General features: G+C 44.4%; 1 protein-coding gene and 1 long non-coding RNA gene across 2 annotated transcripts; both read left to right on the forward strand.

The window, feature by feature from the left end:
• Positions 1-2,966: 2,966 nt before the first annotated feature.
• On the forward strand, positions 2,967-5,835 carry LOC119216993 (prolyl 3-hydroxylase 2-like). Its single transcript, XM_062563507.1, has 9 exons — positions 2,967-3,474; positions 3,586-3,710; positions 3,758-3,886; positions 3,983-4,078; positions 4,287-4,437; positions 4,583-4,700; positions 4,795-4,870; positions 4,951-5,091; positions 5,418-5,835. Exons 1-9 carry the CDS (start codon positions 2,967-2,969, stop codon positions 5,508-5,510), a joined length of 1,437 nt encoding a protein of 478 aa, XP_062419491.1. The 3' UTR covers positions 5,511-5,835.
• Positions 5,836-5,861: 26 nt separating this feature from the next.
• Positions 5,862-12,889, forward strand: LOC119216995 (uncharacterized). Its single transcript, XR_009956713.1, has 3 exons — positions 5,862-6,899; positions 8,753-12,509; positions 12,627-12,889. It is a non-coding gene; the product is annotated as an uncharacterized LOC119216995 (long non-coding RNA).
• Positions 12,890-21,861: the final 8,972 nt, after the last annotated feature.

A 21,861-nucleotide genomic window follows, 5' to 3' on the forward strand; every position in this document is an offset into this window, starting at 1 on the left:
CCTCGAGGAGCTGTTTTTCTTCCGCCCCGATCCTCCCCTTTCTACATTACATTACATGTCATTTAGCTGAGGCTTTTGTCCAAAGCGCCGACGTACGACGTAAGTGCATTTCCACATAGAGTGAGCGTACATTTTTCATCAAATAAGCAGTTTGAAAACACGTTACAGAAAAGTGCCATTACGAGTCCAATTCAAGTGCTCACCATTTGTCAGTGCTACGGTCCGCTAGTGTTTTAGTCGAGGTCTAAAAAGGTGCGTCTCGAGTTTTCCCGCGGAAGACGTAGAGGCCCTCCGCAGTCCCGATGTCATGTCGCAGAGCTCGTTCCGCCATCTGGGAGCCAGGACGACTGCAAAGAGTCGCGATCTCGCCGAGTGCTTTTCTCTCAGAGCGAGGGAGGAACAAGCGGCTTGGCAGATGCAGATCGGAGTGTCGAACCCCGCCGCCGCCTGTCCACCGGCAATCGAGGTCCCCCCCCCACACACACACACACACACACACACACACACACACACACACACTGTAACGAACGAACTGTGCTAATGCTGTATAACAAAGTGTGGGAGAAAGGTAAATTACCAAAGAGCTGGAAGGAGGCAATTATAGTTCCGATAAGGAAACCTGGGAAGGACGTTAGTAAACCAGCAAGCTATAGGCCTATTGCCCTGACTTCTCATAGTTTTAAATTAATGGAAAGAATGATAAATGAGAGGCTAATGTATATTATGGAAAAAAGGAGTATGATGGCTGAATGTCAAAGTGGGTTTAGAAAAGGTAGAAATACTATGGGTGCAATACTGTGTTTAGAAGATAACATAAGAAAAGCACAAGTAAACAAAGAGACAACAGTAGCAGTATTTTTTTATGTAGAAAAAGCATATGATATGTTATGGGGAGAGGGATTAATGATTAAATTATATAATATGGGAATTAGAGGAAATCTTCTGAACTGGATTAAGGATTTCCTGGAAGGAAGAACAATCCAGGTTAACTTGTCAAGGGAGCAGAGTGTAGAGAATGGAACACCTCAGGGGAGTGTTGTAAGTCCCACATTGTTTTCAATAATGATTAATGATATATATGTAGACATACCAATGGATATGGGAAGATCGCTATTCGCGGATGACGGGGCAATATGGAAAAAAGGAAGAAATATTGAACATATAGTTAAAAAGATACAAGAAGGGGTCAAACAGGTTGAAAAGTGGGGAACAAAGTGGGGTGTTACATTTTCTGTAGAGAAAACTAAAGTGATGTTTTTTACAAGGAAGAAAATCAAGGAAAATATAAATGTTAAACTATATGGAAGTAATTTAGCGAGAGGTAAAACATTCCGTTTTTTAGGAGTACAATTTGACACAAGGTTAACATGGAAAGAGCATATTAAAAATGTAGAAGATAAGTGTAAGAAAGTAATAAATATAATGAGATGTTTAACAGGAACAGAATGGGGAGCAGATTATAACTCATTGAAATACATATATGTGAGGTTAATAAGACCAAGAATGGATTATGGAAGTATGGTGTATGGATCAGCGACCAAAACTTTACTTAGGAGGCTTGATGTAATACAGGCAAAAGCAATGAGATTATGTGTAGGAGCAGTTAAGACATCGCCAGTGTGTGCGCTACAGGTGGAAGCGGGAGAAATGCCATTGAGCATGAGACGAAAACAATTGATGGTAAATTATTGGGTTAATCTAAAAGGACATGGAGATAGTCATCCAACTAAAAGAATATTACACGATAATTGGGAAAGGGAGAGAGCACAAAAGTTCAGTTTTGGGTGGATAGGGGATCAAGCAGCTAGAGAATTGGGAGTATATGAAAAGGAATTCTGCTCAACTGTAATATGGCCTGATACTCCGGTATGGAAGTTAGAAACAATGACTGTTGATTTTAAATTAAATCGGGCAAAAAAAGAAAGAAGGAATATTGATTTGGTAGCGGAATGTTATAGACATTTAGAGATTAAATATAAAGAATATGTTCAGATCTATACAGATGGATCAAAGGATCCAGGAACAGGAAAGACCGGATCTGCAGTTTACATTTTGAATCAAAGAGCTGAGATAAGTAGACAAACCACAAATGACCTGAGTGTGTATGCAGTTGAGTTATATGCTATATTGATGGTACTAGAATGGATTGAGGAAAACAAAATAAAAAAAGCTTTAATTGGCAGTGATTCGATGTCAGCTTTATACAGTCTCATGACTGGGGTGTCTAAGAGTCATCAGGATTTATTGTATGCTATATTAACAATCTATACTAGAATAAAAGGAAAAAGTTATGATATTCAAATGGCTTGGATTCCTGCTCATATTGGCATTGTGGGAAATGAGAGAGTCGACAAGTTAGCCAAACAAGCTGTTAAAAGTATATTGAAGCAAATATTAAGCTGTCAAAATCTGAGGGAAAGAGTGTAATATGGAAAGAAACCATTAGAAATTGGCAACAGCAGTGGGATAGGGAAAATACAATACAAGACATTTGTACACTATTCAAAATAAAATTGGGGTTGTGAAGAAAAGGGGAGTAAATAGAAGAGAAGAAATTGTTATGAGCAGATTAAGGATAGGGCACAGTAATTTGAATAGCACACTTCATATTATAAGGAAGCACCCAACGGGTTTTAGTGGTTTTTGTCCGGTTGCAGAAACAATAGAGCATGTGTTAATGAATTGTAAAAAGTATGAAGTACATAGGAAAAAGATGATGGAAGAGTTAGGAAAGACTGGAATAAAAGGGACAGGAGTGAAGGAAATACTAGAGAGTGGGGAGAATGAACAATGTAGAGAAATTATTTTAAATCTTTTATTAAGAACAGGGCTGGTGAAAAGAATATGAAATAAGGATATGATGTAACTCACAAATAAATTCGGAAGATGGCGGTAGTGCAACATAAAAGGATGCAAGCTGCCGATAAACCCTAAAGAAGAAGAAGAAGAAGAAGCGGCGATGCTCGATGTCACACTTCAAGAGGCTCGCCAGCTCGGCGGCGTCACGTTTGACGTTGTCCCCCAGCAGCTGCAGCAGCAAGCCGCTGACTCTCCTTCCGGGTTCAAGATGGCTTTCCAGGGGCTGTGGCGTGCGCTTCGTGTCCCAGGGGACCGCAGGCAGAGCCGCCGGCTGCGGGCGAGCCAGACGGGGAGCCCTGGCGCTCAGCGGAGCCGCGGCACTGACAGCGGCCGTGGCGGGTTTTTTAGCCAACGCCGACCACTTCCAGCGTGCCGACATGGCCACGAAGGCGCCCCGAGCCGCCGCGGAGAAGGAACCGCAGGGGGATATCTCCGAGAGGTGCCGGGGCTTCATGTCTCCTCCGGTGACCGAAATCGGCGTGCTGCAGGAGAGCAGCGGGGAGATGCGCACGAGGATGGAGATGCTCATCATGGAGACGCAGGCCGACTTCTGCAACGCCCTGCAGGAGGTGGACGGCGGGACGTTTAAGGTGGACCGGTGGCAGAGAAATGAAGGTGAGGGGAACTCTGAATTAAACTCTCCGAAGGAGTAATCCGTGCAAAGATGGCAGCACAAATCTCTCCATTTAATGTTTTTAATTAGTTACATCTTGTGTGTGTTTCGAGGTGGCGGAGGGATCAGCTGTGTGATGCAGGATGGAAAGGTGTTTGAGAAGGCCGGAGTCAATGTGTCCGTGGTGTTTGGGAACCTGACTGAGGAGGCCGCCAAGCAAATGAGGAGCAGAGGGAAAGTCCTCAAAGGGAAAGATGGTACGTGTGCTAAACTCGACATGTGTGCGCAGGCCTAAAGCTTGATAAAGACGTGCAGCTGGTGCAGAACTCTGCGGCCCTGAACGGGACCCAGCGGGTGCTGCTGGATCACGTCATATCCGAGGAGGAGTGTTCAGACCTCAGGCGCCTGGCTCACGTAGGACCTTTACGCAACATCAGTAACGCAGCGGTTGCTGTATCGTAGGTTTTAAAAGATTAACCCCGGACTTTTTTTTCCTTCTTGTTTTGTCAGGCCGTCACCATTGCGGGAGACGGCTACAGAGGGAGGATGTCGCCACACACCCCCAATGAGAAGTTTGAAGGGGCCACTGTACTCAAAACCCTGCAGGTACACTCACCGCTGGAGCTATGACAAATGATTCCCTTTTCTCATCCATACTGGCATATTCCAACATTAAAAGTCAAAATGATTATTACTTTGGCAGCTCCGTCATATACAATCAATAAACCGTGATACCTGCAGGGCATCTTCCCGGATTATTTCTTTGACTGTATGTGTGATTGTGTCTTCTTTTTGTTTCGCGCTTTTGGTGCAGTTCGGATACGAGGGCAGAGTGCCGATGAGGAGCGCCCGCCTGTTCTACGACATCAGCGCGCGAGCGAGACGGGTCATCGAGTCTTACTTCCTGCTCAACTCCACCCTGCACTTCTCCTACACGCACCTGGTGTGCCGGACAGCCATCACAGGTGAGACTCCAAGTCCTTAGATATACTGTAATGATTAGAGTAGGATTGCTACATCATCCTGGTGGTTTGGGTGGCGAAAGACCCTGAGAAGTACTCGAGAGGTCTGATGTATTGATGCGTATTCATTCGCGTCCCGGCTGTACAGGCCAGCAAGATCACAGGAACGACCTGAGCCACCCGATCCACGCCGACAACTGTCTGCTGGACCCCGAGGCCCACGAGTGCTGGAAGGAACCTCCCGCGTACACGTACAGAGACTTCAGGTACGATGCTCGGCGGCGACTGAGCCAACGACAGGCCGAGCACGTTGCACGTCACGAGAGACAAACGATCCCTCCTTTGCCCTTCTGCTTTCAGTGCACTGTTATATCTAAATGGAGATTTTGAAGGAGGGGAGTTCATATTCACAGAAATGGATGCCAAAACCGTCACGGTAAGATGGTGGACGTATTGCTCGCATTGCAGGTGGCGTGTTAGTTTATTCAAACCGACGGCTCTCTCCTTCCCCTCCAGGCATCGGTGAAGCCCTTATGCGGCCGGATGGTGGGTTTCTCATCCGGGGGGGAGAATCCACACGGCGTGAAGGCCGTCACCAGCGGGCAGCGGTGTGCCGTCGCTCTGTGGTTCACCCTCGACCCGCTCTTCAGAGAACTGGTAAATTAATGTTTCAGTAAAAGGACTGTAATCGTTATAATTATTACCATAATGATCACTTTGGTTATTTGACAATAAATGCCAGGGAGTTACTTTCAAACACTGATGACATCCACCTTAGTTACTTCAAAACAATAAGTTCATGATAACCACACTATTTGTTCAGGAAGATCTGCTTCACATATGGATTTAATCATTTTTGAAGCATGAGATGAGAATTAGGTGATCAAAAGGGGGGGGCGACGGCCTCTTTGACCCACATGCGTGTGAACTGCACCTTGAGTGGGTTGGCGAGGCGCTGATTGGACTTTCTTGTTCTCTCCCAGGAGAGACTGCAGGCAGACGAGGTGATCCAGGCGCTGGACACGGAGTCCACGTGGGGCGGAGGCCTCAACATCAACCCCAAAGATGAACTGTAGAAGCTGAAGCAAAACGCCTTCAGTCCAATACGCTTCAATCTAATCCTTCTATATTTTAACTATTTATTGAACCGACCTTGTACTTCTTTACGTGATACCTCTGGTTTTATCGATTTATAGATAGACAGACGGACAAATACATATCTAGATGCTGCCATGGATTCCGTGTAGGATTCCATGTAATATTTTACTACGCTTTGTAGGAGCCAGTTTTAATTGACATTGAGTGGAAGATACCAAATTGAGCCAGCAGGTGTCACCATGGTGCACTTGCTTTATTAGGTGGGAACTTTGAGCCAGGTGGCAGGTGTTGCGAGACGGAGGAGCACACAGTTTTCTCTCTCACAATACGTGGTTGTAAGTGACAGCTAAATGGACTCCACATTGTGCTAAATAAACCAAATATTCAAACACAGAATCAACGGCGTAAGCGGGTTTATTTTACCGAACGAAACATGTGCAGTGGCCAGCGCGTCAAACCCTACTTTTAGCCTGTCTACGCAGCCCCTCAGTGGCTTTAAGTTAGGCTTAGCCGCTACACGCTTATTAAATCATATTATCAGTTATACATTATCTTCATTTCAAAACATATTATTTTTTTATGTAGCATCTGAACAGTTTTATTTCTGGTGGGTTCATCTAAATCTCACTATAAATCCTCCATTATTAAAAAGACAGACTTTGTAATGAAAAGAAATCACATGTAGGCCTATATATCATTGAACATCTTCCCACTTAGTCCTTAAGGCAATTTATTGAATAATATTTATGGTCTGCTGCAGTTAATAACAACTATTTAAGCTGTGTTCACAACATAGCATGATAAACAACTAAAATGTTTGTCTCCCTGTGTTCAGCAGACCGGATATAAAACAAGTAAAAACGACATGCTTCGCTGTTGTCGTTTTTTTTGGAAAGTTGCAGAAACAGATGTTCATTAAACTGTATTGAATGGCCAGAACGAAATAATAACGAAATAATACCGGAATAAATAAAAAATCCATATATATATTTAATAAAAACGAGAGCACGTAGAAACACGCACGCACGCACGCGCGCCGTAAAATGCCATGGCAACCGAACGATGACCCGACCGAGGGTATATAAGGTCAGCGCACTTTCTGAACGTTCCCTTTGCTCTTTGACTTGAACGCGAACTTTAAACCTCCCGTGAAAGCAAACTGCTGAGAACAAAACCTTTGAGTTTTTGACTACTGAGCGGATTCTACTGGATACCGATATTGTTGGAGAAGTGAACTACTGTATAACATCTTTAGTGGAGCACAGACGAGGCTGAAACAGGCCCTCAGGAGCGGCGGAGGAGCGGCGGAGCATCGAGGACGACCACCGGCTGAAGGAAGTTGGCTGATTGGAACCTTCAGTGTTCAAGTAAGACAACGTTTTGATCTGCTTGCACCCTTAGAAGGGTCCCCATGTTACAAATGAGTACGAGACATTGAGTTTAACGGTGAAAGAAATACGATATGATGGACAAAGACACTCAGTCGAGGATTTCTCGGTGTAAAATGATTATTGGAGGGGCGGGATGTGTTACATCTCGCGGGACATCTCTGGGGTGTGTCAACAATTAGTGTAGATGTTTTAAAACACTGTTATTTTGGTTTGAGGGTATCAAATTGTCGAAGATTAACATTGCAATTTGTGAAAAAAGATGGCGCTCAGAACGCCATGGAACGCTCAATAAATGTTTTTATTTGGAAATCACCGGGTCCATGGAGACGGTTGACGTGGGACGTCACGACGTGCAGGTCTAGTCAACGTACGTCACGTGGTTGAAACGTACTTATGAATGTATTGTTACATGCTCCGTACACTATTTCTCTGATATTTACATTGAAATGCCTCTGCTCGTGGTCGATGCCTTTCATAAGAGTTACAAGCAGTGACGTAGTAGCATCAATTCACCATTCAACTGGCTGCTTGCACATTGACTACTGGTTATGTTTCATATACCCTATTGTATACGGGTAGATGAAATCAAGCCTTCTGATTAGTTGAGAGTGAGTCACGGGGTGTACTGACTTGAGCCATAATGTACTTGTTTCAGCGCGGTGAATTTTCGCTACCGTTGGTTGTCATTTTGGTTTTGAGCTCGGTGGCGATCGCCTAAAAACATCCCGGAAACGCGCAAATGAGGAGTTTGGGGAAAGCGAGCTTTCGTAATCAATTTAGGGCTCCTTTTTAAGCCAAAGAGGACAATTCAGGTCGACGTCATGAGCGCTGTGAATGAATGAATATCTTGCAACGAGACCTGGAATGCACAAGTTAATGTCAATATTCTTGATCATCAACTGCTATGGCACAAAAGTCGTCTTTAAGTTCGGTCTCTTTGTCGTATGAGACATTATTGCTCGTCTTTGGTCTGTACGGTTCAGACTGTACGTTTTCAGTCTAAAGGACGGATGATGTGCACTTGACGTTCGCTACTTGATTGTTTTAGCTAGCAGATGCTAACTATATATACAAATATGTGTACAAACATTACATTACATTGTTGACATATAGAGACATTAATTGCACGTGCTCAAATTGAGCAAAAACAGAGCAGGTCATCCGGGTTTTTGAGGGATTGCGCAATCCGAGAGGCGCTCGTCGCTGACGTATTTGAACAGGAAAATACACAAATTCAGCGATATTGCCCATAATAATCATTGGATTGATTGTAATCTTATAATTACACTTGTATCACAGATCATATCACAGATATATATATATATATGTGACCGCAGATTACTGGTGACAAGAGAGCGATTTGTTAAGTAACCGTATGGGACTGCATGTGCGCGTGCTGCACCACCTCCACGCGCTGCGATGTGCAACTCGTAGAATTAAGAGTGATCAATTAAAGAAGTTCATTGTTGTATCAATGCCGCCGTGATTTACTGACGCACTGCATATAAAACACGTCCACGCTGTTTATTGCAAGTCAATGACGTGCGCACACTTGCAGAATCAACGTGAACAGTGGCTTAGTTGACCCGCTAACTGGCTGATAAAAAGCTTTTTAATACTAGAAACCCGACCGTGTTTTTTTTACACAGAATGACAGTAGAGAGGACAATAATTACATTACATTGTGTGTGTTAGTGACTCCCTTGGGTCCTGCAGTCATAGTTACTGTAGTGATCTGCTCTTTACAAATCAAAACTTTATTGCTGATGTGATCCAGAAATATTTAATGTAATGAGAAATCCTGACAGTTTAAATGTTTTATCTTAAAGCTGGTGTTACCTGCATCATGGAACGTCCCACACAACCCTGCCCCCTCGGCGATGACCACGGCGTTCTCCTCAACTCTTCGGATGAGGTAGGTGAGGTTGACTATTATGCTGTGGGTGAAGTTGATTTTATTCCCCTGGCCTTCCCGGATGACAACGAGGAGCAGGAAAAGGATGAAGAGGAGGATGAAGAGGAGGATGAAGAGGAGGAGGAAGAGGAGCGGCCCATGTTGGCAATGGACAGGCAACTGATGCACTTTGGACTGGAGGCAGCATTGTATTTTCTGGCGGAGCAACACCATGAGGAGGAAGAGGATGATGAGGACTGGAAGGATTCTGGGTACGACTCCATGTCTGTGTGCGACTCCCTTTCTGAGGACGATTGGATGGACTGGGTGGCACCTACGGAAGAAATGCAACAAGAAGCTTTCCTGCAGTCTGTACTACTGCAACATCCCCCACTTCCTTCACATGTGGACCTTCCCGAAGAAGCGCCGAGTCCAGTCCCCCAGACGTCAGGATTGTCCACCAAGAGGAGCAGGGAAGAGGACGACGCAGGTCAGGTAAGTAGGAAGAGGCAGAGGGATGAGGACGACCATGTGGACACAGCCGAAGAGGACTACAGGAACTCGGCACCCTCCACTTCAGGCCTCGCACCCTCCACTTCAGGCCGAGCACCCACATTCAGAAGATACTGGCAGTGGGCGGAAGACAGCGACTCGGATTGATGTCCTGAAGAAGCGCTGACAGCGCGTCAGGAGTGTCCTCCAAGAAGAGGACAACACAGAGCAGGTAAGTGAGAAAAGGCTGAGGGACGGTTACGAGGACCATGTGGACAGTCCCTTGTTCTTCAGGACTAGGCCCCTCATCCACTAAAATTACCAAGACAGAGGACTACAACATACTGGCAGTTGGCTGAAAACAGCAACTTGATTGACAGCGACATTCTGCTTGCTGCAGGATGTAAAAACCGCCTTCCGCCGTGTTCAGCGAGGTTGGCTATAGGTAGCATCTTGCAGCAGAGTTTTTAGGCATATCTTCTTTATGGGTTGATCAATTTGCATCTAGTGCAATCGCCCCCACTTCCTTCTCTTGTGGAATGTCCTGATGAAGCACTAATCCCAGTCCTTCAGATGTCAGGAGTGTCCTCCAAGTAGGCAAAGGGACGACACAGGGCAGGTAAGTGTGAAAAGGCAAAGAGACGGTGTCGAGGACCAGGTGGACACAGCCCCTTGCACTTCAGGGCTAGGCCCCTGCTCCACTAAGAGGACCAGGGAAGAGGACTACAGGAATTCAGCACCCTCCACTTCAGGCCTCGCCCCACCCACACACAGAAGATACTGGCCGCAGGCGGAAGACAGCGACTCGGATTGATGTCCTGAAGAAGCGCTGACTCCGTCAGGAGTGTCCTCCAAGCAGAAAAGAGGACAACACAGGGCAAGTGTGAAAAAGCAAAGAGACGGTGTCGAGGACCATGTGGACACAGCCCCTTGCACTTCAGGGCTAGGCCCCTGCCCCACTAAGAGGACCAGGGAAGAGGACTACAGAGAGTCAGTGCACTCCACTTTAGGCCTCCACTTTCCCTCCTCAAAGAAGAGCGATGCAGATGGCTACCGGTGGTTTCCTCCCTCATCTTTAGGCCTCAGCCCCCCACACACAGAAGATGCTGGCAGTGGGCTGAAAGCAGCGACTTGGATTGACAGCGACATTCTGCTTGCTGCAGGATGTAAAACCGCCTTCCCCCGTTTTCAGCGAGGTTGGCTATAGGTACCATCTTGCAGCAGAGTTTTTAGGCCTATATTTTTTATGGATTGATACATTTGCGTCCAGTGCAATCTCCCCCACTCCCTTCTCCTGTGGAATGTCCTGATGAAGCACTAATCCCAGTCCCCCAGATGTCAGGAGTCTCCTCCAAGTAGGCAAAAGGACGACACAGGGCAGGTAAGTGTGAAAAGGCAAAGAGACGGTGTAGAGGACCATGTGGACACAGCCCCTTGCACTTCAGGGCTAGGCCCCTGCCCCACTAAGAGGACCAGGGAAGAGGACTACAGAGAGTCAGTGCACTCCACTTTAGGCCTCCACTTTCCCTCCTCAAAGAAGAGCGAAGCAGATGGCTACCGGTGGTTTCCTCCCTCATCTTTAGGCCTCAACACAGAAGATGCTGGCAGTGGGCTGGAAGCAGCAACTTGAATTGACAGCAACATGCTACAGGATGTAAAACCGCCATTTCCTGTGTTCCGTGAGGTTGGCTATAGGTAGCATCTTGCAGCAGAGTTTTTAGGCATATCTTCTTTATGGATTCATAAATTCGCGACCAGCGCAATCTCCCCCACGTGGACACAGTCCCTTATACTTCAGATCTAGGCCCCTCGTCCACTAAGAGGACCAGGGAAGAGGACAAGAAGATACTAGCAGTGGGCGGAAAACAGCGACTTGAATTGAGAGCGACAGCTTGCTTTCTGCAGGATGTGAAACCTTTGTGTCTGGTCAGGACTGATAAAGCCCCAGACAGCCCCTTATCTACCAAGTGAGGAGGACCATTTGGACACAGCCCCTTCTACTTCAGGTCTAGGCCCCTGCCCCACTAAGAGGAGCAGGGAAGAGGACTACAGAGAGTCAGCGCACTCCGCTTTAGGCCTCGGTCCCTCCTCAAAGAAGAGCGAAGCAGATGGCTACCGGTGGTTTCCTCCCTCATCTTCAGGCCTCAGCCCCCACACACAGAAGATGCTGGCAGTGGGCTGAAAGCAGAAACTTGAATTAACAGCAACATGCTGCAGGATGTAAAGCCGCCATTCCCCGTGAGGTTGGCTATAGGTAGCATCTTGCAGAAGAGATTTTAGGTATCTCTTCTTAATTGATTGATACATTTGCGACCAGTGCAGTCTCCTCCACTTCCTTCTCATGTGGAATGTCCTGATGAAGCGCTAATCCCAGTCCCCCAGATGTCAGGAGTCTCCTCCAAGTGGGCAAAAGGACGACACAGGGCAGGTAAGTGTGAAAAGACAGAGGGACTGTCGAGGACCATGTGGACACAGCCCCTTGCACTTCACGTCTAGGCTCCTCCTCCACTAAGAGAACCAGGGAAGAGGACTACACTGAGTCAGCTCCCTACATTTCATGCCTCTGCCCCTTCTTAATGAAGAGCCCAGCAGATGGCTACCGGTGGTTTTCCCCCCCCCACTTCACGGCCTCAGCCCCCCCCCCCCACACACACAGATACTATCTCTTCTTTATACATTTTAATTTTGATTAATAGTTGATGCTATTCATAGAGGCCAGAGGTAAGTTACAGGGGATGGTTGTTATTCTGTGTTGTATTTTTATTCATGTAGTCTGGATGTTTTTTTCAGACAAAGGTAAGTCTATGCTTTTTAATAACATGCATACCAGACAGAAGTCTCCAGAAAGTCTCTTTTATAGTTAAGAAAATTAAGGTGAAGGTGACTGAACCAGACAACGTTTAAGTAATATCCCCCATATGTTAAAAGGTTTTCAAGTTTCTTTTACAGTAATGAGCCTAATACAGGAAGAGATCAGAAGGACGGAGGACTACAGGACCAGATGACAAGGATGGATGACTGCAGGACCAGATGACAAGGATGGACGACTACAGGACCAGATGACAAGGATGGACGACTACAGGACCAGATGACAAGGATGGACGACTGCAGGACCAGATGACAAGGATGGACGACTACAGGACCAGATGACAAGGATGGACGACTAAAGAGCGGCTGGCGCCTTTCTTTCACTGGGCCAAGTAAGTAATCCCTCACTAAGAACACTGAAGTATCAAGATAATAAAGATTCAACCCAACAATCTAAAGGTTGTGTAGTTGAGCTCAATGTTTTCATCACTTGTGTTTGTGTTTAACAGGGAGAGACTCCTCCAGACTTGTCTAACTCCTGGGACAGCTAAGAGTAGAAGTCAGCCTACCCGTCGTGCCAAGCAGACCCAGACCCCCCACAGACCCCTCAATGCCTCTCAGAACCCCGGTGAGTCCCAGACCTGTCACCCCAAGACCACCCGCCCCAGCCCCACGGAGAGAGGACGTCAGCAGCTGTCAGCCAAGAATTCATATTCCAACAAATTGATGATCTTAGGATTCTGAAATCTGACATCATTCACAACTTAAATAAAACGTCATGTAAATTATGGTTTATTGTTTCAATTTTCATTGGCCTTTAATTGTATTACTTGCGTTTTCTGTATTAATACTAATTAATACTATTAAGTGCTGTGTATAGTATTTACAATATTACATATAAGTATGTGGGGATGCATTAGATCAGTGTTTCTCAAATAGGGGTACATGTACCCCTGGGGGCACGTGAAGGCACTTCAAGGGGTATTTGAGATTTTTAAATATATACATTTTAAAATTGACATCCATTTTAAAAACCTTGAACAAAAATAGTTTTTTAATAAATATTAAATAAGTCTAAATTTGTTAACTGAATTGTACATTCTGTACGCTATTTTCCGGAGAAAAAAAACATCCTCCATACCAAGATGCTTTTTCCCAACCTGGCGCATTGTTATCACCTGTCAGAAAAGACGGCCACAAGGTGCAACCCACCCAAAGTGTTGCTTCGGTTTGAGAAATCAGACTCAGAGGGAACACTGCTGTCTATTACCATGTTTTTTTCAACCAAAAAAAGCTTTGCACTGCTTAAGGGGTACCAACTTTATTCATACAGCACTTGACTGTAAGAAATATTCCTTAAGAAATACGTCACTAAAAAAAAGGTTGAGATCCACTGCTTCAAATTATGGCTCAGTCATTCTAATTAATAACATAGATTAATACCGTATTTGTGTTGGAAACATACCCCAAATAAACTTGTGTGTGAGTTGGATAATCCTCATGGGCAGGTGCCATCGTGGATGGTAGCCCCTACCAGTGGGGGAATGTGAGGTGAATCAACTTTTATCCTAAATTGAGATACACCATCTTTCATTCAGCTGCCAACAAAGAACAGAATCCGTTACAGTGTGAAGTAAATCAGCAGGGATTTAAGTAGAAGTGCACACCTAGCGTATAGTATATTACATGTAGTAATGTTTAGTGTAGAATTGTAGTTTGTGTGATGATTGTGAGAGTAGATATTACATTTGTATGTTAGGTGAACTGAATGCATTATAGTCAATAACAATTTATAGTCATGTAAATCATAAATACTGTACAAATTAATATCCTGTCACCATGTGATGTTAAAAGCTGGGGACGAAAGCTAATTGCCGTCCTTTATTTATTTCTCCTAACTTTCTCCCCAAAGAGGGTTTTTTTGGGAGTTGGTATTCCTGTCGGGTATTAGATAAGCAATTTTTGTTCTTTTAGTTACTTATTTTTAGGGGCCACGTATTTGTTCCAGTCTAGCCATTATTTTGGAAATGATGAGGTCATTGGTAATATTCGTTCCCTCAGCACTTGGATGCATTTATTATATGCTTTCTTAGAAATTCGTCACTCACACAACCCGTGCACACCAGGAACAATGTGCACTTGGCATTCATTATTATTATTATTTGCCTGCATGAGTGGTATAAGCAATAAGTCAGAATTTGTCATGAAAGAGCTGCTCCCGCCGAACTATAACACAAAGAGAACTTTGATTTGAGAAAATGTAATGTCGCTCCTCGCTGGCGCACTTCCCCCCCCCCCGCCCTTCTCTCTCTCCTCGTCCATCCTCGAGGCCAGGAAATATTCTGGACTCAATCTCAGGCGACTGGCTGCATGCCTTCCACTTCACCTCAGCCGAGCAAGAGCCAGCTGGACAAAAGGGCGCACCACAGAAGCCAAAGATTGAATAAAGACAGAAGAGCAGGAGGCCAAAACGAAAGTGATTCATGACAGACAAATAGTAGCATTACATACAAAACAGAAAATTCATTTCATTTTTCCTCCCTTGGGTGATAATTCGGATTCAGTACCTTCTTGTTAGATTGCTTTGTTTACTACCAGGTGGTACACTGTTCTGCGAGGATCTCAAGTGTCAAAGAGAATGAGTTTCCGCGCTCTGACTGTAAAGCAATGGAATTAAAACCGCAGGAGCAACGACCCGTCCCGAGGGAGAGGCTCTTATCCCCCCCTGGACGTTTCAACGCACGTCTCTGCTGACATAGTCTGCTGGGGGCTGTTTGCCTTCGTGGACTCATCAGCAGAGGCGAGACACTTTCTCAGAAGGCTCCAGCCCCGGGAATGAAAGTCACACCGATGGCCGATTAATTGCTGTCATTGAAGTCCCTTGTTTGAATCTATATATGACCAGGACAGACCAGTCAAATATACAGTAAAATATACAGTGTATGTTTGCTGTGGAAAAAGCTACAGAAAGTCAGATAGTTCAGCTGCGTGGAATAAAACGTGCAGATCCAAAAACAATCTCCTACACACGAATAGAGTCCACTAGATAAAACATTTCTTTAAGCAGCCGGCGGGCTGCGTCTGTCTGACACCTGATTCATAACTCAAGAGCGAGCTTTGAAACCTTGCAGAGCCTGGACTGAGTCTCATGGAAGCACACATGGCAATGCAATTTTATAATCATGAATACAAATGTAATTTATACCAACCTCTCGCTGTCAGCGTTTTCTCTTCCAAATCATTCACTACTGCTCTAAGAGACAATTTATGCAGATTAAAATTTGGATTTTACACTCTCGTAATTAGGTTTATTTGGTGACTGAGACTTGGGAGTGCTGAATTTAATGTGTACTAGATATATTTTATGGATTTTGATGCAGTCCAAATTAAAGTGTTAAAGTCAAAGACCCTGAACATGAACCTAAAGTATATAAAGCAAAAAGAATTAGCAATGAAATATACTTTTTCTGATCAATATCAAAAGGTAAAACTACTAGATAACCTGCCCACAAAGCTGATTCTTACAAAGGGAAGAGTGATAAAACACTCAACAATTTTTCCTCCTCTCAAAATATATAAACAATAAAAATAATATTGCTCATGAAAAGCTGCCACTTCGGTGCTGTTTTTTAGTTTTTCTCTAGCAAGGAAGAAAGGGCATCTTCGTCTGAACCTCATGAACACTAAAAGCTTTGACTCCATTTCTCTTGAGTAACACCAGACGGTTGGAAACATCTTGGAATGAACAGTAAAAAAAAAGTATTTAATAAAAGATACGGTGCTGTGCTAAAAAGAACATCTCAGCTGAGGAGCCGCTGGTCTCCACAAACCAACAGACCACGGGGAGTCCTTTGACCATCCCTAGTCTGCTGTCTCCTCCAGAGAACTCCAAGTATTTACACAGATCAGTGGAGGTGTAAAGTCAGTGACCCCGCCCCCTGGGAGTGGTCTCCTGGTGGGATCAATGTAGCTCGGATTTCGAAGGCCTCTCGGTCAATATCAGTTGTGGTGCTATCAAGTATTACAATACATTTCGGTAGATTGCATTAAATTGAATACAACCATAACTGTACATTGGTATTGTTCTATTGATTACAGTTTCAAAATGACAGTGGTTTTACAATGCTCCCATTACTTTATTGAAAACATATCTCCACAATCATGGTTGTGTTTTGTTGTACACTAAATGCATTTTATTTATAGTTAATTTATTAACCTGGTCGTCAATTTCTTTTTTTATATCCTACAGTTCCCAAAAGCTCAGAGCCCGCGAAAGGCTGCCAATCTCCTATGGAGATGGACTGTTTGTTAATTGCTACACGTACATTCACTTCTGTAGACTACTGTCTGATAAACATTGCATGTAAATGTAAACAAGTGCAATGCATCACACCCGACCTAAGACAGGTGGTAGATTCTTTATCGACAGCAGAGAACGGTAGACGAAAAAGCACACTTAGGATGCAGCCTGTAGGGAGAAAGGGAAAAACATGAATGAAAAGAGAAGAAAAACAAAAGTAAGAATATACTAACTAAGAATCTATCTCACTCTGTTTAAGTTTGTCACAGCTAGAGATTTATGCAAAAAAAATTGAGGAAACCAGGCTTTGGTGCTTTGATCCCAAACACTCCAGCAACCTGATGGCTTTGCCCCGCCATTCGACACACCCACACACACACACTCCAGATTAACACAATATGTGCTCTCTAGATGAAGAAAATGGCGAGGGTAGGGTGAAAAAAAGTTCTATACATATCCACAGCTAAATGCTTAAATTCTGAGCGTAACATCGTAGCGTAACATCTTAACCTAACAACGACAACAAAGCCAGTTGAAGTAAGATATGCAATGCAATATGCACTTAATGAAGGTGTGGATACTGCTAATGAATTTGGGACTCAGTCTCTTAAAAGATAATGGCTCACTCGTTGCATTTTAAGTCCTTTTTTTCTCTACCTGCAGTAAGCCTTCAGCCCAGATTTCACAAAGTCTCACAATCCCTCTGAGATCTTGTTTTTCCGTTATCTTCCAACATCTAAAAAATATAAAGCACACAAACAGTTTGTGAATAATTATTCACAGGTGTGTCTGTATGAGTTAGTATCCCTGTAGCCTTTGATTTTTGAGGTTTAACGGAAGGATGTTTCTCTGACTTCTATTACATGTGTGACTTTTACAAGGCAGTGTGACTGTGTCAGGGACTTGGATGACACAAAAATATGGCTTGTTGTAATCAATAGTAACTCTAGGTAATAGCTAATAATCCTCATAAATTTGACAGGAATCATCACAAAGAATAGTTAATACATGCAGAGAAGAAATTCACCTTGGGATGAAAATAAAGCTTGTTGCTGTTGGAGGACGCAAGGTTGTCACACGCGTTACAAAGGGATTTAAAGGCAGGAGCCTTCGACTCAATGAGGTCTGTGAAGTTTCTCGCGCTCCGTGAGAAAGCTCATTATTTATTTTTACTGTGCTAAAGAGAAACAGAGCGTGCTGTTTGCGAGCATGTGCTTTGTGCTTTGTTTTGATGCGTCACTCGTCTCGTGTTTGTTCGTCGTGCAGACGTGAATCACCTCGGTTTGATGTAGGTTTGAATGGCAGGCGGCAAAATTCACCCCGGAGAACTGACAAGTTGTCACAAGATGACCTTTGTTTTCCGGATTCGCAAGTAGAAACGTTGCACTGGGACTTTTACTGCAACGTCTTCATCGGAGGAGACTCCTATCCTGGCCACATCAGAAATATAAATATATGTAGTCCAAAAATGACAAGGGTTTGAAATGCGTGCATTACTTTTTGTACTTCGGAATTTGTATATGCTTTCAGTCAAGAGATTCCTTCTCAAAAACAACTTGCATGTTTGATTTTGTCCCCATGTTGTCACCACGAGTCACTCACAATTGTGTGAGTCTCTTGACACAACCCAGTGAGCACAAGACGTTATTTCAACGTTGAAATATGGTTGAAATGAGGTCTGAACGTCTAAGACCTCATTTCAACGTCTTTTCAACCGGCAAAACAGTGCGTGAAACATCAACGTGCTAGAAACGGGTAAATTTATTGATTATGTGTCATGTTGTAACGTATGGTTGAAAGAGAGACGATAATATCATTAACATTATCATAATAATGAATGAACTGGTCGGCGAAATTTGGTCTACGCAAAGACGTGATTTCAACGCATTTAAGATTTTTCTTAAAACGTCATGAATATGGAAATACGGAGTGTGTGTCTGTTACGCCGGCGTAACAATATGCTTTAAGGACAAAATAATGCGGGCCGTTTCAAACATTAGTTGAAAACACGTAACTCTGATCACATCTGTAACGCGCATGCGCAAGTTCTTGCAGCGCTTCCATCGGGTGCAGCGCGAGGTGAAGTGTGTCCGGGAGCAGAGCGACGTGAACGGGCTGATACAACCACGGCTACCGGCCCCAATACTCTGTAAGTACGTGAGTGTTTGAATGAAGAACACCTGGAACCAGTTATTTTACTGCTGCCCACTCCATACGGGAAAGACTGTTATTTTGGTAAGCTAGTTAGCGTTAGCGCAGATAGTTTGCTAGTTAGCATGCTAGCTTGGAGCATGCTAGCTCGGAGCATGCTAGCGTTCAACATGAACTGGACCCAAAAGTAAACATCATAGAGTGTTTTCCGTGTGTTTGGTGTTGCTTATGCGTTAGGTTGTTGCTGTACTCATATCATATTATTGCCGTTCCCATTTCATGTAGAAAATACACGTTTTTAAAGCAACGCGGCCTAAACACAGATTGCAGTGATTTCAACAATTTGTTGCCTGTAAACAAGCTAGCCAAAACATTGTAAGTTACTGCATGCTTAAAACAACATTGTAAAGTATGGTACTGTATAATATACCTGGAAATGTTACTCCAGAAATGCCATAAATTGCTTATAAAGGTTCTAAAACACCTGCTGCTGTTTTCATTACTGGACAGTCACTTTTTTATTACTGTCATAAACCCAAATTACACACTTTGCCTTTTCCCTAAAGTCTTTGTTCTTCCCTCCTCACAGGTTCCTGTGGATGGAGGTTACATCTGATGGAGTTTGTCCCGCCTTACACCTGGCGTACTACTCTGAATATTTGAATAATTTCTGTCGTAGGAATTGAACGTACTGTACATCTTTAAGTTGATCTTTCTGTACACACCTACTCCTCCGCTGTTCACCTTTAGGTTTTGTCCAGTTGAAGGGAGTTTTATCTGTGCCGATGTGATGGTTTTGGGACAGGATGCTGCATGTTTAGACTGTAAAGCTCCCTCAGGCTTATTTTTCATTTTGGGTTGAACAAAATAAAATGAATTGAATTAAATTAACTTGTTGACTAGAGGCATCTGCAACTGAGGGGTGTTCTGCGCATTCTGAATCATTGAGTGATGATGAGGGAGACGGAGCTGATTTCAGGTATACGATCCGGATTCAAGTGACTCAGAGCCAGATCTTGTTACAGAATCTGAAAATGAAGTGCCAATGATTCAGAAAAAGGGTTTACAAACACAAAATTCTAAACTAACTGGTTCATGTTGTTGCTCCACTTATAATTTCATAGTTTATTTTCACAAAATATAATTTATTTTTGTATTCTGTTTTGTATAGGAAAAGTGTTTAGTTTTATATTGATATGAATAAATACAAATTAATCAAATTGTGTTGTCCTTGTTAAGAGCTGTTGACATGATTGAAAACTGTCAACAGCTGACAGTGTGTAACCTGTACTTTTCCAGCGAGCAATTTATCCGTTGAAAAGACGTTTAAAAGACGTCTATGGGATAACGTTGAAAAGACGTGATTTTTAATATCGGTGGTAAACGCACAAATGTGGACGTCATTTCTTTTTACACCTATGAAATAATGCTATAGCACAAAGTAGAGGACGACATTTTACCGTATGAAAAATCACGTTGATATGTGGTCTAAATATAGACGTCTTTTCAACGTCTACGAATAGACGTATGTATAATTGCTTTGGTGTTTTTGATACAGATATGATGATTGCTGGGTATGTGTGTTGATGACGTTCCAATTGAGTCATTATCCAAATCTGCAAAGACTGACAAAGGAACAAGCTGGGCACTGAGCAGTCCTGCCCAAACGCGTGCGATGAATAAAACCAAATGGTGACCCGTCAACCTCATATGGATCCGTCACTTCACTTCCCGGCTGTCGTTCCTGCTTTATAATTGGCTCACTTGCCATCTTGCTAGACTCATTTGTGTCCGTCCAGAGAGCCCCTAATGAGCTAAATGGAGACAAACAGGATGAAGGTTCGAGTTTGATTATATTGAGAATGGTAGACCAAAATGTTTCACTTCTCATTAGTTGCCATCAAGCGTAGCCTCAAAGCCAGCCGGGCCCAAGCAACTACAAAGACGAACGAGTGAACTTATCATGAATCAGTTTACTGCTATCAAACATATGTGAGGTATATAAGCCTCTCAGAGTACAACGGGTAATAAGGGTTAAGTACTGACACGATCAAGAGTGGGGGGGGGTCTTTGTTAAATGATATTATGTCTTTTGAATCATAACACTTGTAGTTTGGGTGAACTCACCCTTTAACCCTCACGTTGTCCTCGGGTCTCTCTGACCCTCGGCAACATTCACACAAGAGAGGCCTGCGCTGTTCGGGTCAAAACGACCCGACGAGGTCTCGCGAGATGACGGCTAGCTACGCGTCACCATCAGAAGGGCCGGGACCGTCGTCTCGTCTCCGTCATTCGGGTCAGAACGACCCGGCGAGATGTCGCAAGATGACCGCTCGCTACGAGTCGGCATCGCTCGGGTCTAATCGGCTCGCTCCGGCGAGCGCCTCAAGCCCAGACGACGGCGTCGGGTCACACTGACCCTCGCTTCGGCAACGTCATTCGGGTCAGAACGACCCGGCTCGTAGCGAGCCGTCATCTCGCGAGAACTCGCGAGAACTCATCGCTCGGGTCTAATCGGCTCGCTCCGCCACCGGGGGGGTGGGGGCTTCGGCGAGAGATGACGTTTTCCTGCATGTCACGATTGCAATGGGTGAATGTGTTCCGAACCTCACACGCACGCACACACACACACACACACACAGAAAGAGAGAGAGAGAGAGAGAGAGAGAGAAAGACAAATAACACGACGATAACATGCATCGCCGCCGAGTGCGAGAGAGGCTTCAGGTACGCGATCAACGTCCGCAAAAGATCCACACAAAGTATAATATCCAACCGTGGCAAGGCCTCTCGAGTTGACCTTTCGCTGTATGTCGCAATCAAAAGGGCCGAAGGGGTGCCGAACCACACACACACACACACACACAGACACACAGACAGAGCGAGAGAGAGGGATTCTTTTGGTTTTTCAAAAACACTTTATTTCTCAACATCCCAAGAAAACAATTCACAACATCAAATCAGCTCAACACAAAGCACATAATAAACACAACCCCAAATAAACAAAAGTACTAGTAGAGAGAGAGAGAGAGAGAGAGAGAGAGAGAGGGAGAGACCTCTGCGCTCCTTTGGCTCCTTTAGTGATGCGGTGCAGAAATCCCTCTACGTAGTCCACGGCGTGAAGGCCTCCGGGAGCCGCAGCTGCAGTCGGAGGACTCAGCGGAGGCCTCCTCCTCCTCCTCCTCCTCCTCCTCCTCCTCCGTGCGTCCGTGCGTGCCTGCCTGCCTGCCTGCCTGCCTGCCTGCCTGCCTGCCGGGAATCGCGATCCGCCGCTCCACTTGTCACTTTTTATT

Source organism: Pungitius pungitius, chromosome 7 (assembly GCF_949316345.1).
Source record: "Pungitius pungitius chromosome 7, fPunPun2.1, whole genome shotgun sequence".
Lineage (NCBI taxonomy): Eukaryota > Metazoa > Chordata > Actinopteri > Perciformes > Gasterosteidae > Pungitius > Pungitius pungitius.

Coding starts and splice junctions, on each gene's coding strand:
- LOC119216993 (XM_062563507.1), top strand. CDS start 2,967: ATGTCACACTTCAAGAGGCTCGCCAGCTCGGCGGCGTCACGTTTGACG. Junction 3,475..3,585: donor CCGGTGGCAGAGAAATGAAG/GTGAGGGGAACT, acceptor GTGTGTTTCGAG/GTGGCGGAGGGATCAGCTGT. Junction 4,438..4,582: donor GTGCCGGACAGCCATCACAG/GTGAGACTCCAA, acceptor CCGGCTGTACAG/GCCAGCAAGATCACAGGAAC.